Source organism: Protopterus annectens, chromosome 2.part1, assembly GCF_019279795.1.
Source record: "Protopterus annectens isolate FY-2018-M chromosome 2.part1, PAN1.0, whole genome shotgun sequence".
Classification (NCBI taxonomy): domain Eukaryota; kingdom Metazoa; phylum Chordata; order Ceratodontiformes; family Protopteridae; genus Protopterus; species Protopterus annectens.
Genome location: NC_056729.1, coordinates 669129963 through 669146160, shown reverse-complemented (window position 1 = coordinate 669146160; position 16198 = coordinate 669129963). Strand labels below are relative to the sequence as shown.

Genomic DNA, 16198 nt, shown 5'->3' with positions numbered 1-16198 from the left:
TCTGTAAAGGCCCATTTCACTAGGGCTGTAGCTTCATCGGGTGCTTTTTTCAAGGAACTAGATACTAGCTCTAGTCTTGAAGTGGCTACATGGACTTCTTTGCACACCTTCACCAAACTTTCCTAATTAGATGGCATTTCTAAGTCTCGGGCAGGTTTTTGCCTGAGCCATACTCCATGGCTTTCTAGAGAGTTCGACTCCTTCCTCCTCTACCCTCTCCTCATGAGTTTTTGTACTCACAAATATAAAGGATACTGCAACAGATAAATACAGGGACAAGGGATAGTTGTGTAAAATCTTACCATAACAATAAATGTCCTCTTCTCTCTCGCATTATTTCAGTCCCTCCCTCGTTCTCCCTGGCTGTTTGGTTCATAACTTTGGATGGCCATACCCTACTTTCTTTAGGCTGGCATTCCTCCTGGGGCATTCAGTTCTGAGGTCGATGTGTGCGTACATCACTTTTGTGGCTGAAGTACGATAACAGCCTTTGTGCGACGTGCTACACGACTTTTGTATACTGACTTACGTCTGGTCACCTACTGTGGAGAACTCCCTCATGTAAAAGAATACTGCAACAGATTTTACACAACTATTCTTTTTCCATGTATTTTGATAATTTTCATGTATTTTTGTTTTAGAAATTGAATCATTTTGTACAATTTTGATGATCTTTCAATTGCATTCACTGCCTTTGCCTGAAAGAGAAGTAAGCCAGCCATAGAGGAAATAATTCCGTATCACAGATGGGTATTTGTTGTTTTTAGTTCTGCAAATACTGTCTAATATTTTGAACTGGTATTCATTCATTAGAATTTAAATTCAAGACAGCAATAATTTTATCTGAAAAGTTTGTTGTAACCTTTTAAATATTTAAATAAAAAATTAATTTCCCTTTCTTTAAGATTAACATCTTATTTACATTTGTTCCATCTGAAAAGGTAAGAGTAAAAGTAATAGGAAAATGGTAAAAAAAGCCAGTTTTTATTTTCTAAATGTCTAGAAAATTTTTGAATGTTTTCAAAAGTCTGTTAATGTATTTGGAACTTATGAGATTCAATGTACGATTAAATAGATAATTATTTTTAAATTCATGTTAAATTACAACTTATTGTGTATTAAAAATAATTATTTTTGCTTAAAACACATTTGTTTATGGGTTTCCATCTGGCCTCATAGGAGAAATTGAAGGTCAGATGCTGTAGAGTAAAAGATTCATCATCAGGAAATCCAATACTACCTTTAGTCCATGGTCTTATGTGGTGTTTTAATGCAATTCTATGCATAGTTTGGTACCATAAGAAAAGTTTGAATAATTTAATCTATTAAAGATTTTTTTGAATTGTTTTAATGTAAGATTTTGATATAGTATACAATTCAAAAAATTCAGTAAACTTGTCAAGAAGTTCAGAATTTTATACAGTCTTAACTAAGCCCTGTTCAAGGGATCAAATGCTTTTTCTGAATCTGTGTATTACATCCATTTAGAGATTATTTGCATCATCAGTTAGTGACTATTTTTTTATGTCTGTCTTTTAACTGGGAATCCTTCTTAATCATTGTAAAGTATTCTGCAGTTTTTATTAGATAAAATCGAACATACATAGTTTATAGTCCATACGTAATAGAGACTGGTGTATAAGAATTAATTTTTGATTTGCATTTTGTTTTAATATGGGAGTTAAATTATTTGTTCTTGAAAGTATACTATTATATTCTCATCGTGAACCAAATTCAAGGAATTTTTTAATATTTTACAGTATGAAGAGCTTTGTATGACTGTTGCTGACAGAGATGAAGGCGTTTTAGAATCTTGGTAACATTTCCCTGTAAACTAGAATGTTAAATTATGTCATACCCTTAGCATCCTATTTCATAATTTTAACATTTGCAGAAGTGGATGTGTGTTTATATGTTCAGGTTTGTGCCCTTTGCCAAGTAAAGCATATAGTCAAACAAAGTGCACTGATATCTTTAACCTAGATATATATTCAAGTTTGTTCATTTAACCATCGTTTATCATCCAGCATCACAAAAGGCAGCTGGTCAGTTCTTTTAATGAAAATATATCAAACTTACTTCAAGGGAGAACTAGTGCTAATAGTTCTTTGGGTTTCAAATAATGTATCCTCAGCAGTTACAGTTTCTATGCAAGTTTTAAAAGTCTTTAGGAAAGTTTTAACTGAGGAGTTTTAATATTTGTGTTTTGTCTGACTAGAAATTAAATGTTTTATCACTGTGTGGTGGTGTTGCGCAGCTACTGTATGTCTAACACTAATGAAGAGGGGATGCTTAGCTGATCTGCTTAAATATTGCAAACTAAATGGATCTTTTAAGTTCACTTGCTGAAAATTCTGTGCTGAATACCTTTATTTTTCTGATTTTTATGTGCATTTTTCTACTTTGGTTGCTGTAAGTTTTATGCAGAAGCAAATGCCTTCATTTTCTGATTTTAAATTGGCGTAAATCTACTTTCTAAACTGCTTTTAAAACTGTAGGTTTATCCATGGCAGAGAGTCAGGCACTTACAAACTATGGCAGTGGAGAAGATGAGAATGAGGATGAAGAAATGGCTGACTTTGAAGCAGGGCCTGTGGATGTTCAGACTTCATTGCTAGCCAACAGTGAAACAGCAGAAGAAAAGGAGGAGGTAATGGTAATGTTGCTAGATGTTAGTGATTATATGCAATTAACTGTTGTTTTTCAAATTTACATGACATATACTCATGTTGTGGGAAATGTGATGTCATAGCATATGCTGGCATGGAACACTGTCCCAAAGAAATTAAGTTACACTGGTGTATGTTAACACCAGATCTTCTGATAGCAGGTTTACAAGACTCCCGCACTGTCACAAGAAGACTTTTAAGACTTGGTTCATTGCCTTTGGCTTTTTTCTTGGTGATTCAGATCAGTGGCTGTTGTGGGTGGTACAAAGGAGGCTAATACCACATCCTTCCCTTAAGATTTTTTTCTGTCACTGTAAGGTGGATCTCAGAGGGGTTACCAGATTCCTTAGGAAAGCTGCTCATTTTTTGTCATAATGCATGGCTGCGCTCTGATGGTAGGATATTATAATGATTAAGGGCCTGCTGTCTGAGATGCCTTTGAATATTTGCATATCTTGATTAGTCGTTGGGTAGGTTTTGCTTCCTGACTAATCAGAATGACAGATTTATTTTAACAGTGCTGCTGTATCTGGAGATATCTGCTTAACTAGTTGAGGTACTCTGTGATGGTAAAGTGCAGCTCATGTAGGAGCTGCTGTCCCCAGAACCCCCCCCCAAAAAAAATCTCCAGTCAAACTGTCTGAGTCATTATTATCGCTGATAGTTTTTTACTTGCATGTTATAAGAGGTATCCACATGTCCACCAATTTTACCTGCCAAAACCTGCACCATTATTGACTGCATTGTTATAAGGTAGGAATAGTTTACAACTGCCACACACTCAACTTTGTCTATTTGATATTTAAAGTGGGACAGTTTGTTAACCCATTTTGCAGTGTGTGTGTGTCAGCTGAAAGCTCTCTGCATTAGGACCAGTCGAAGAGTGATCTTTACAGCTCCAAATATATGTGAAAATATTGCTACAAGGGCACGTATTCAGAGGCCAGGTTCAAACCTGATCCTTCACAAGGTGAGCCCAGTGTAATTTTGCTTCACTCTACCCTCATCCTTCTGATTGTGAGTTTAGCTTTGACTGTTGAAAGCTCAGGGTTAAACTGGTCCTTTGACTGTAGTTGAGGACTTAGCGTTACCAGTGGCAGACACTTAGCTTCCCCCCAAGTTGGTGCATTCTGAGTTGTTTTTTGCTGCTTCTGTTTTTTAGATGCTTAACAGGAACTTAGAGGTGATCAACCTTGATGTCCAAGATTAGTCTCATGAATCAAGTGGTTATGGTTGGGGGTATTGTAGACTGGGAACTGTTATCCTTGGTCTGGCTTCCACACCAACACATGTTAGCAGGCCTACATTGAGTAAGAGACATCCTGGTAATTTGCACTAGACTTCTTATGTCAGGGGCCCAGGCATCAAGCAGATGTGTGATGTATAGCAGGAGCTCAAGTCAGTTGACAGGAATGCACCATTAAAGAGTTCAATCTGAAGCCATTGCTAGGGATGATGCAGGCCTCTTCCCACACCAAGGTTCCATTGGGCTAGTGTGCTGTCCAGCACCTATTCACAGTCTTCCATTGTGAGTTACATGCTGACACCTAAGCAAGCTTACTTCTCTATGTTCTGGAGGTTATAAAACTTCCTCAACGTCAGGATCTAAGAACGATTTGTAATATCAGGAGTGGCATCTGTGTCTGTGAATGAGAAGCATAATGATTCCATCCTCTTTTTCCATTTCTTCCATTTGGTCCCTCTTTTACATATGCCTTCAGGCTGATAGACATGTTTCATCTGGTCTTTGAACCTACTGTTTGTTTCTTCTAGAAGTGCCTGACAATCTTTATGGTAAATAAACCTGAAGAGATGTTGTTCATTCCATAGTTACTTACTAAACTGTTAATCTGAGAGTATCTTAAGAAGCCTAGCCTTATATTCCAGTGGTAGTTCTTTCCCCCTTATGTTTGTTTTATGAATAAACCTGATACCAAGAAGAGGGATGAGACTATGAAAAGTTCACATAGTTTTTATGATTTAAGCCCTTGATTTAATTTATTTTTATTGAGAAAGTTTTGAGATTGCACCAGTTGGGACAAGTGTTTGGAAATGCACATACCGAATGGAGCATGAATTACCTGATGAGAGCAGAGTACAGTGTAATGACTAAGGCATAACAGACTCGCTCTACATGGTTGTTGGAGTGTGTCCACCTTTCCACAGTCAAATAGCAAGGGTCAGACACTAACAGCAGGTGGTACAGGATGTTTTGACCCCTGCATTAACACATTTCAAAGCTAAATCTGTACCACACTAAATATCTTTAAAACAACTTATAACCCTTAAAGACAGATGAAAATACTGCAGCTACACTAGTTTCAAACACTGAAAAATAGAACATACTGAAGCTCACAGAATACCTGCAATGCAATGAGATCATACATTTCAAAATGTAGATAGCCATCATAATACCATACAAACAACTGCTACTGCGTAGAAATAAATTCAGAATTACAGAAGTTTACCATCTTGGTCTGCAGTTCTGTAATACGCCCATACAAGCCACAATGTATTTATTCTTAGAAAGGCAAAAGAAATCAAAACTAGTTACACCAGAGCACACTAAAAATGTGGCACTAATACCACCTGCTGGTCCCTAATAAAATGGCAAGAATAGAAATATTTTTGACCTCTGACAATTTGAACAGAAATAAAAAAGTTAAACGTTCGTGCATATCCTACGCATGTTCACTTACACTGATTAATTTTATTAACATGTTAAAATTATTAAATTGTTTACATAATAAATACGTTAAAAAATACTTTTACATCTACATGAAGTAATATTCTTAATTTCTTAAGATTTTAATGTTTAAAATTTGAAATGTATAAACTTTCTGTGTAAAATTCCTGATTAAAATATTAAGTTGCACAGAGCTGATATTAAATTTAATTAGGGTCGAATCATCCGGGGTCAGACTGTCCATTTACTGTTGTATACAGTAAATGTAAGTTTTGCTGTGAAAGTGTAACCAACTGCACTGGGGTCAAATTGTCTGAGGTCAAACTGTCCTGCTTCCCAGCAGGTCTGTCAGTAAGTGGTTGATCTAAAGCTACTGGCACTTCTGAGTCAGTCCACACCTGGTTACCATACTTTGATATGAGATTTGCAGTGGAAAGTCACTTCTTTGCAGTAATGGATATGTGGTGATCAAGATAGTTTTTGACATGAGTTCCCAGATCCCTGACTACGAGATCAACTTTCTGGGTGTGTTGTCAGTGTGATAGTTACAAGGGAAGTCGTGCTTGTGAAAGGACACATAACTGTATGTTTCTTGGCACTTAGTTTTACTCCATGATTTTGACATCAGATATTTGTTTGTAAAAGACTCTCTTGCAATATTTTGATGTTCTCTGAGGAATTTGCCCCAAATTGTGTACAGTCCTCTGCAAACTTGGTCAGCCACCAACTGTGAGTAATTGCTTTGACTTCAGAGAAGGAGATGCAGCATAGGAGTGTCTAAGGACTGAACCAGAGGGTACACCACTAGTAGTATGTCTTTTGGACAACTTAGAGGCACACACACTAATTTCCTGGCCTCTGTTTGTGAGGCAGTGTGCTATCGAAAGAGTTACATAGGGATTTACATTTAGCTGAGAGTTTATCTGTGATAGCAGAGTGTTAGATGATGCCAGGTGCTTTTACGAAATCTAGATGTGCTGTGTGCACTGAATTAGCCCTTATTCATTGTTTCAGTAACCACCTTGAAGAAGTCGACCAGGGTGAGTGGGCAAGATCTGCCCTTGTTGAATCTGAACTACCTTTGGTCAAGAGTTGTAGGTTGCCTGTGTCCTTATTTATTAATTCTGTAATGATCCTTTCCATATCCCTACAGATGATGCTGGTCAACCATGTGGGTCTTTAATTATTTAGGTCTGTTGACACCCCACTTTGTACAAGGGGATGACTGTTGCTGTCCTCCATTCTCTGCATAAAGCCTGTTTTGGAAGCAGATGTTGAATAACCTCTGTAATGGTGTCTGGCAGTTCATATTTTAGCTTGACCAGTAGGCAGTCTGATATATTATCTGGCCCCACAGAAGTAGTGTTCTTGGCCTAGGATAATGCCTTGAGGATATGTTCTTGGGAGATTTGAGGTTGAGTGTAAATGCCACTGTGAGGTTTGAGAATATAGAAGGGGAGAATAGGGTGAAGTCAGTTTGTCCACTAGTAAATTGGTTATGTCCCCTGGGTCTGAGTATGCAGTATCCTTTGCTATTAGCTGTGCTGAGCATTGTTTCTGAGATTTGTTACAGAGTAAAAAAGGCTTTGTGGCTATCCTTTGGGAGACACATTCTAGATGCTATGAGCAGCTTGCAGTGGAAATCTGGCCGAGCCCCATCTGCACTGATAATAGGTAAATACTCTTTACAGGCCACAATCTAAGTGGAAAGTTCTCACAAAACGTTCCATTATTGAGTAATTTGTAATCTCTGAGGTCCAGTGCAAGTTCAAGGGATATCATTATTTTGGTCAGTAATGCAGCAATTGTGTTTAAAAAAAAAAAAAACACCACAAGGTCTCTAGAGCATTTTATTGAATCATTCTTAGTCTCAGAGTCGTTAGCAGAAGGTCTTGTGTAAGAGTACTCTGCTTGTATAATAAATTCTCTTTGTTTTCCCATCTCTGTTTTACGTAGTTTAACTATGCTAGAGCCATGGCATTAAGGGCCATCAGTATTGCCACTATTATGTTTAAAAAAATATGTAGCAACAGAGCTTTCTGCTGTCTGGTTTCTAATGTCCATGATGTGTTTATATATTAGTATGGCACTTTAAGCCTTAGAAGCTGTAATGATGAAAGCAGGTAGAAATAGTCAGGTTCTCCTTGTCACTGGTGAATATCTGAGTGGGTCAATTTCTGTTTTTGTTATGTAATTGATTCTAATATTATTGCTGTGTTTTTCTTTATATAGGATGTTTTTTTCATCTCTGTCTACTACTTGGAAGGCATGTTGCCAAGGTGCCAGGGACTTGGAATGGTTTAATAGTGTTTCACAAAGACTTTTGTTAGTAGTATTATTTCTAGTAGTAGTAATAGCATGTTGCCAAGGTGCCAGGGACTTGGAATGGTTTAATAGTGTTCCACAAAGACTTTTGTTAGTAGTAGTAGTGGTAGTGGTAGTTTGTCCACCAGCAGCACAATAATGTGGTGATGAGTATAACTCTTTGAACAGGTGTGACAAGAGGGGTTTACTGCTGTGTCACACTGTCTCAGCCCTCAGTTATTTGTTTAACTTGATGTAATCCTGGACTCACCTGGCCAGTAAGGCACTGGACAACATTCCCCAAGTCTGGGTTCAGGGGTGGTCTATGTGATATTGTCTGCCCTTCAGTATGGGGTATGATGCATCACATTATAATTGTAATTGTGCTGATGCTTTTGGCTAATACTGCAGGATCACATGTCTACATACATGGTGTGGTGTGACTAAGATTTTTTTTGCATGATTTTTTTTCCACACGCTTATCAATCACCATGCCTCCACTCAATCAGACATCAAGCTGACCGAGAGGTGGCGTCATTCGGGCAGCCATGAAGTGTGTCTTGTGTTCTCAACATCATCCCAGCAATGCAAGCATTTTTCATTTTATGGCCTAATCATGGCACTATCCCTACTCCTGATTATGATGTGGGTGCTTGTGCCACTGAGGGCACCATCTCTGTGCACTTTTATCAGAACATACATGCCCCCCCCCCCCCCAATGCAGTCTTACTCGCATCTTCCCCAACGTTGACTTCCCATACCATGATGGCCATTAGCTCTCCAGTCAAGGTCTTGTCATCTGAGCTGTGGCTTGAGCCAGGTAGGAGCCACCAGTCCCTCCCTTCAGGATGGGCATGCCCATCCTATCTGCTTGTGACATCAGGCACCTGAGCTGTTCGAGCTTGAGTCTTTTTGTGTTCCTGTACCTGGATGGCTAGCTTCATAGACTCCTGAAGGCAGCCCTTCTTACTGGTTTAGTCTTCCTGAGTTGGTGTTAATTCAGTGTCCTCAGAAGTCCTTCATCCCAATGGAGTTTCGCCCTCCATTGTTGGTCATTTCTGTTTTTTGGAAAGAGATCAAGCAGTCTTGGTTTTGGTCAATGGGGTAAGAGTACAGTACACATTCCAGGCTGAATCTACTTTGCCTTCTCAGTTTAACATCTGCCACAGTTACCTTTGCAGATCTAAGGATGTGCAGGTGGTGCACTGACTCAGAAGTGCCAGTAGCGTTTAGGTCAACTACTTACTGAGAGACCTGCTGTTAGTGTCTCACCTTTGCTACTTGGCTGTGGAATGGTGGGCACACCCCACCAACCATTTAGAGTGAATCTCCCTTTTCTGCAGTCAAACCCATTTCAGATTCTGACAGTTAATGCTTCATTTGTAAGCTGAGAAGCTCATCTTGTCACCAGCATGTTGCAGGAAGTTGCACGTTAGGGCTGTCCAATGTGAGTATGACCATGAAAGCCTTAAAAAAACAGCTTTTTTTAGGATTTTTCCTCATGCTGTCAGTGGAGACATTCTTTGTGTAAAAATAAGCAAGAGATGCACAAGATCATACCCTCCCCTTTTCAGAAAGACATCTCTTTTCTACCAGTGGGCCAGAGACAAGGACATTCCTCTTTGTTGTTGTGTCTTTCGGCTTTTCCCGGTTAGGGGTCGCCACAGCGGAACTCCGGTCCGCTAATGATTGGCAGAAGATTTTTACATTCTGAGTTGCCAGGACTGACGCACAACCTTCAACGAAGGTACGCCCATTCACACATGTCTCCATACAGAAGAGACTGTAGCTGAGAATTGAACCAGACAGCGTCTTTCTGTAAGGCGACAGCGCTACCGCAGCACCATCACCGCAGTATTAAACCTTAGGAAGGTGAGTAAGCTGTTGAATGCAGTGAGCCAAGCTTCTGGTCTTTTTCTGGAGCTCTGACTTCATAGGGCATGACTAGTGTGGATCTTGTACAAGTGAGGTATTCCACAGATAAGTTGTTTTAATGTCTAGGAGAATGTAGTTATCCCAGTCCATTAGTTGTAACATCCAGAAGAACATAATTTTCCCAGTGTCTTCAGGACAGCAGTGCAAGGGGTGGCAATGCTGGAAACTTTTTTCCTTTGTCACAGGAGGTTTTTGTATGAATTCTGCTGATTCCAAAGCACCTTGAAGTTCAAGGAAGAGTGATCACAGGTTATTCTTAGTTCTTGGTGTCCAAGGTACATGTGGCTTCATGTTAGAAGTCTCAAACCAGGAAATCTTCCCAATCCCAGCTTTGGATGTTCCCATGGTGGGAGTGTCTTCTGGCAGTCTGGCTTTTGATGTGCACTTCCTCTTCCAGGTTGACTTGCTTTTGGAAGGTCTCAAAGGTGTTTGGGCAAAATGACACTACTATCCTATCTGGGATTGTGTTTTTTTTTTGTCCTATATGTTCCCCTATGTATGGACATTACATCCCAGGGTTCGGCAGTCAGTAGGCATAAATTTTCTCCTCCTGCAAGTGATGACTCAGTAACTCTGCCCCCCACCCCTATCCCAGTGTAGCCCAGGAGTCTTTCCCTTTGTGTCCAGTCTCTAGCAGGGATTTCACACAGTGTCTTATCTTCATTTCAGGCATACACCTGTCAGTCTCTCAGATAGGTGAACAAACTCTACCTCATCTTTCTCTTTCCTGCCAGTTTCAGCAGTGCTTGAGCTGCTAATCAAACATGTTGGGCTTCTCATACTTGGAACTTTATCCCTGTATGCTACTGAGCCAGCTCTTTTAAGTGGAGTTTTGCTGAAAAAATACTGAGTACTCCTCTGAGGAAATGCAGCAAAACCGGTTGACATTTGTACAAGGAGATATAACTTGTAGAGCAGTTGATTTGTTAAGAATGCATCCATTAACTTTAAGTAACATCATAACTAGCCACCTGGCGGTGTAAACTTTGGCTCTAGATAACTGTAATTGTTGAAGTCTCACCCTGACCCCATGTGCAAAAATGAGGAAAAAGGGGTTGTGAATGAATGGACAGATAACTATTTAATAGCAATGGTATCATTGCTTTTATATTTTTCACTTGTATAACAGGTTGTGTCTAGCAAATATACTACATTGCCCACTATTTTTTATATATACACCTGTGTTCCATTAGGTGTGCTAATTAAGTTGTCATAAAGCAGAATGTACTCATTCACAATTGTTTATATGCATTTTGTGCTACACTTTCAGCCAAGTCTAATCATTTTGTCATAGACCACAGTTTGTCTTCAAAGTTATTTACATGGGATTTTACTGATTTATCATAAATCAGGATTCTTTGGCATTGCATCATATATCACGCACAGTGTTCACTTTCATTTTTCTTATTTTTTTTCCTGAAGTTTTTTTTTTTTTTTTTTATAGTACTTATTTCCTTAAATCACACTGCAGTTGTAGCCTGGATTTTATTTTCCACTTTTCTTTTGGTAATAGGTATAGTATTTATTTGTTTTTTAGTGTGGTTAAGGTAAAACAGTTCAGATTTTTGCTTAAACTGCACTGAGTCAGTGAAGCTTTCTTTTAATTTAGAAAGTAATTATATAACCCAAGTTGTTTAATTTGTAACTGTTTGAATGATAAATGTAAACTGGGTATCCCTTGTGGTAACTGTTGAAGCCTTTTCCCCAGGTTAAGTGATGATGATTAAGTTTAACATTTTAAATGGTAAATGCAAAGTGGATTTTCTGTTGTGATACCTGACAGAGCTTTACTTCCCAGGCCTTTGCTAAAAATGGGTCTTGCATCCAATCAGACTTCTCCGGAAAACAAAAGGCAAATAAATGTTATCTCCACATATTTCACTCTTCTACTGAAACTGAACTTTTGAGGTCAGTACTGTGCTATTGCATAGGTGTACCTATAAGAGGTCATTATATTCCAACATTTATTCAGTTCACTGAAGAAAGTCACAAATTGCATTTCATTTGTAATCCAACATATGATTTGAAATCTCGGTAATTTGTTTTTGTTTTTGTTAGTTACTAGAAGCTGAATCCCCAAAGGCTTCGAAGGAATGTGAAAGACATTTGGAACACGTGACCTCAGTCAACACTGCAGGTGAAGATTTAGTGAATCATCTCTAATGTTATGAACTTGCTAGTAATGTTGAAGAGTTAGTATTTATGTTGTGTTTGTTCCCTTATTTAGTTAAGGTTTTTAAGGCATTAATCATTTGGTCACCCTACTTACAGCTAGGGAGATCTGCTGTCTCATTAATCTCGGACATCTTCCATTTTGTATTTTCAAATAAATCCAGTATACCTTGCCTCACTGTTATGCTGCTGCTGTTCTATACAAGTAACAAACAGCAGAATAATGTTGTTAGAGTGATGTTTTTCATGTAACCTCCGAATAGAAACATAGCTGCACACCTTAACACTAGAAAGTGGAATGGGAATGAATTTAAATTGCACACTCTTCCTAAATCTTGTGTGGGGGATGCACATTTAGCAGACATTTATCATAGAACTCTTACATTTTCTAGAGGACATTGGTCATCATTGTCTGTATAGCATCTCAGCATATCTTTCTCCATACGTCTGCAAGCAGTACAAGGACCTCTGGTAAAGTTTGCACAGTTGTTTGTCCATAGAGATTGCCTTGTCTTTTCGACATTAGATGACTGTCAGTGAGGATGGGAGGACCCTCCCTTATTTCTTCCCCACCTATTTGCAGGGCATGGCAAACACTGACACTATAATTTCTTTCTTTTTGTTTTTTTAAACCATTTTATTGAGAGTAAACTTAGAGTAAGATTAGGGCGGGAAGACTTCTGCCTCACAAAGCTTATCTGCAAAGTATCTCTGCTAGTTCCAGAGATGTCCTTGACCCCCTTACTCCTCCCCCCTCCCTCATCATACCCGTTATTGAATACATTGCCCCCTTTAGAAAGTACCTTCCTAAATGGCTTGTACAAATTTCAAGGGCTCAAAGATTCCTAACTAAAAAAATCTGTTTGACGCATACACTATCCTGACAGACTAACGTCTTTGTCCCTGTCTTGCAGGCTTTTGGAGGCTATCTTTGCCTAGTACTTTGTACTGTGACAGGTACCTTACTTTTTGACCTTCTTCGCCTTCATAAATAAGCAGCTCAACTAATACCACCCCAGGGACATAAAACTCTAATGCAACATCAAAAATATCAGCTGGCTTGATAGGCTTCTTAACAATGCCCCTCTTCCTTTGAAGTAGACTCCCTCTATACATTAAGCAGATTTTCTCCCAGAAAACCTTTAAAGCAAACCCAGTGAATGGATGGGGTAGCTCCATATTATTAATGATAATGATTTCCCTTTTCAGATTAAGCTACTCTATCCTTTTTACAAGATTGATCTGGCTAGGCTTCTTGAATGATTTTTAAATCTATCAAGATTCAACCCTTTACAATGATCCTGGCTGACTTTAACTACCCAAACATAGACTGAAAGAACTACTCTTTCCAGAACACAAATGCCCAGAGATTTCTCAATTTTTTCAGTGCAGATGCTTTGGAACAGCTAGTTGATACCACCACAAGAGGTGATAATGTCTTAGACTTGGTATTAACCAACATGAGTAACCACTGTAGCATCCCTGCAGTATCATCCTCCCGTGCAAGATCCGACCATAAAGCTATCACGTTCGAAGTCACTATCTCCTTCAACCCCCTTCTAGCTAGGGTCAATCAAAAAAACTTCTCGAAAGCTGATTACAACCTCCTGAGGGATTGTATAAACAGCTTCACACCCCCCTCCCTCTCTCTAGGAACTGGCACCAGTATCCAAAACTATACCAAATTACTATACGAACATTTATATAGATGCATGGAATCAGGAATACCTGACAGGACTAAATCATCCTTCGCAAGAAAGAGTAAACCTGTCTGGTGGACATCTGCAATAAATACATTTTATAACAAAAGAAAAAAAATTCTGTCCAGGACCAAGGAGGAGTAGGTGCCCAATTGGAAGCAATCTCTCCTTACCCAAAACAAGCAAATAAGAGCACTAGTGAAATCCTCCAAAGCAAATTTTGGGTCCAAATTGGCCACATTTACTAGAGACAGTCGCAAGGCCTTCTTCACATATGTCTGTAATCTCAAATGTAGCACCCAGATCTGTTCAGAACTGGTGGTCAAGGACACCACATATACAAATGCCATAGATATAGCAAACTTGCTGGCTGACAGATTCAGCAAAAATTTCACCACTCTGTCTCCCCATCAGTAAATCAGGACATTCCCAGTACCTGTCCCCTTCCCCTTATATCTAGGGATCAGGTCATCACTGCTCTCTTAAAGGCAAAAAATACAGCCTCCATGGGACCTGATAACATCCCAGGCTGCATCCTACATAAACTCAGGCAGGAGCTTGCAGCACCATCAGGCTCCCTATTCAACCAAAGCCTGATTACCGGATTTGTCCCAGCTGAGTGGAGGACAGCCACTGTCATCCCTTTACACAAAGGTAGAGCATCCACTGATCCAGGAAATTATAGGCCCATCAGCCTAACTTGCTTGATCTGCAAGGCCATGAAACGGATTATCCAGACCTCATTAACAAGGACATTGGCAACCTCCAAACATTCGATCCCACACAGTTTGGCTTCGTCAAGGGGAGGTCATGTCTGTTAAATTTGGTCAACTTTTTTGAGACAATCACCAAAGTCATGGATGAGGGGAAGACCGTGCACACCGCCTACCTTGACCTGGCCAAAGCCTTCTACACTATTCCCCACTTGGGCATAATAGATAAACTCTCTCAACTAGAATAGATAAACTCTCTTGACTAGGCATCAATCCGTATGTTACCAGATGAGTAGCCAACTGGATCACTGATAGAACCCACCTAGTCAAAATAGGGGAAGCCACCTCGAGCAGTAGACCCATATCAAGTGGTGTACCTCAGGGTTCAGTCTTGGGGCCTCTGTTATTTGGGATATACTTTTCTGTGGTACAGGCCAAAACCAGTGGGATATGTTTGACCAAGTTTGCAGATGACTGCAAGTTGGGAGCTGTCAGTAGTTCCCCTAGTGACGTGGACATCCTCCAAGAGGGTCTCACCCAAACAAATGACTGGTGCCAGAAACATGGTCTCAAGCTGAATACAAAGAAAATGCATCATCATTCTGTGGGGGGAGAGCTGAACCCACAAATTATCACATTAATAACGTTCTAAGCACGCAGTCAGTCGTGAGGGATTTGGGCACCCAGATTGATAGCAGCCTGACTTTTGATCACCATGTTGCTTCCGTTGTACTGAAAGTTTTGTACATGGCTCACCTCATAAGTAAGGGTATCGCATCCAGGGATTAAGGAGGTCATAACATCCCTGTATTCTTCCCGTATAAGGCCCATTATCGAGTATAACTCCCCATTCGGCATGTACCTCGCAAAGCATATGCAGCAGCTGGAGAGACCACAGATGTTCCTCACCAGGAGAATCCAGGGGCTCAAAAATCTACCATACACAGATGGGCTAAAATCCCTATCCCCTCTACTCTATTTCATACAGACTCCTTAGAGGTGACCTCTGTCTGGCATACAGACCCCGCCTTGATGGGACTGCTGCATATCCGCAAGTCAAGTTCCACTCGAATAACCCGCACACATGGCCTCAACCTAGTCTGCGACATCAATAGGACTTGCTGGCAGGACAGATGTGTCCCAGAGACTCCCCCATCTATGGAATAGCCTCCCTTTCCACGTCAGGCAGAGTACCTCTTTACCCATTTTTAAGTGCAATCTGGATAACTGGATGGGAAATAAAAAAATATTTCCCTGAGATTCCACCCATGTCCCTGCTGGATAAGGACATCAGGTGCTGATTTGTCTATGCATGGGCTAAACTCTTGGCTAGGCTTATAAGGGCATCAGAGCAAATAGCCTAGTAACATCCTATGATCAGTATATCAATCCCAATACATATTTATTACCTTAAATCTTTCCGTTTCTCTCTCTTGGGCCCATGGCTTCAATATAGCTACTGCTTTTCTCCAAATCAGATTGACCTTTATCCTTTGCAGTATCCTGAAAGTAATAGTTCCCAAAAATATTTACATTTATTTCTACCTCTGGAGGTTTGTACTGTGATTTTCCACCTGTGAGTTGCATATCTTCAGGCTGCTGTCAGTATCTTTCAAAAAGCGATGTTTGAGAGAGAAGTACCCTGGTAGGTTAGGAACTTTTGGCAGTTTAACTTATTGTTCCACACTGCATATGCTTACAAACCTATTACACTCCCTGTCTGAGCTTGTTCTGGTAACAGAAACATAGGCCAAATCAACTCTGCTGACTCATGATGACTCCAGTACTGATCACTACTTACAAAAATAATTGTGCAAAATGCTTAGTGTGAAAAATGCAATGAGGATATCAGCATGCAAACAGTCTCGCAAAACTCTGTCATATGTAGCTGACCATGGGCATCAGTATGAAGTCATTGCCCATGTAAGAAAAACTTTCAGCTCTGCTAAGTAAGCAATGGTTATGAGAGTCCACCATCCCTTGTTTTCTTGTGCATCTTACTGATTGAGAAGCGCACTG

At 39.7% G+C, this 16198-nt stretch overlaps 1 protein-coding gene across 1 annotated transcript in view; it reads left to right on the top strand.

Moving 5' to 3' along the window:
• Window positions 1–16198, top strand: part of PCM1 (pericentriolar material 1) — a gene marked incomplete at its 5' end in the record, with an annotated part of 3258627 nt that overhangs the window by 2968956 nt on the left and 273473 nt on the right. Inside the window, 2 exons of the mRNA XM_044063494.1 lie at window positions 2499–2650; window positions 11653–11731. Coding sequence (XP_043919429.1) covers window positions 2499–2650; window positions 11653–11731 — 231 coding nt within the window. The remainder of the gene's footprint in view (window positions 1–2498; window positions 2651–11652; window positions 11732–16198) is intronic.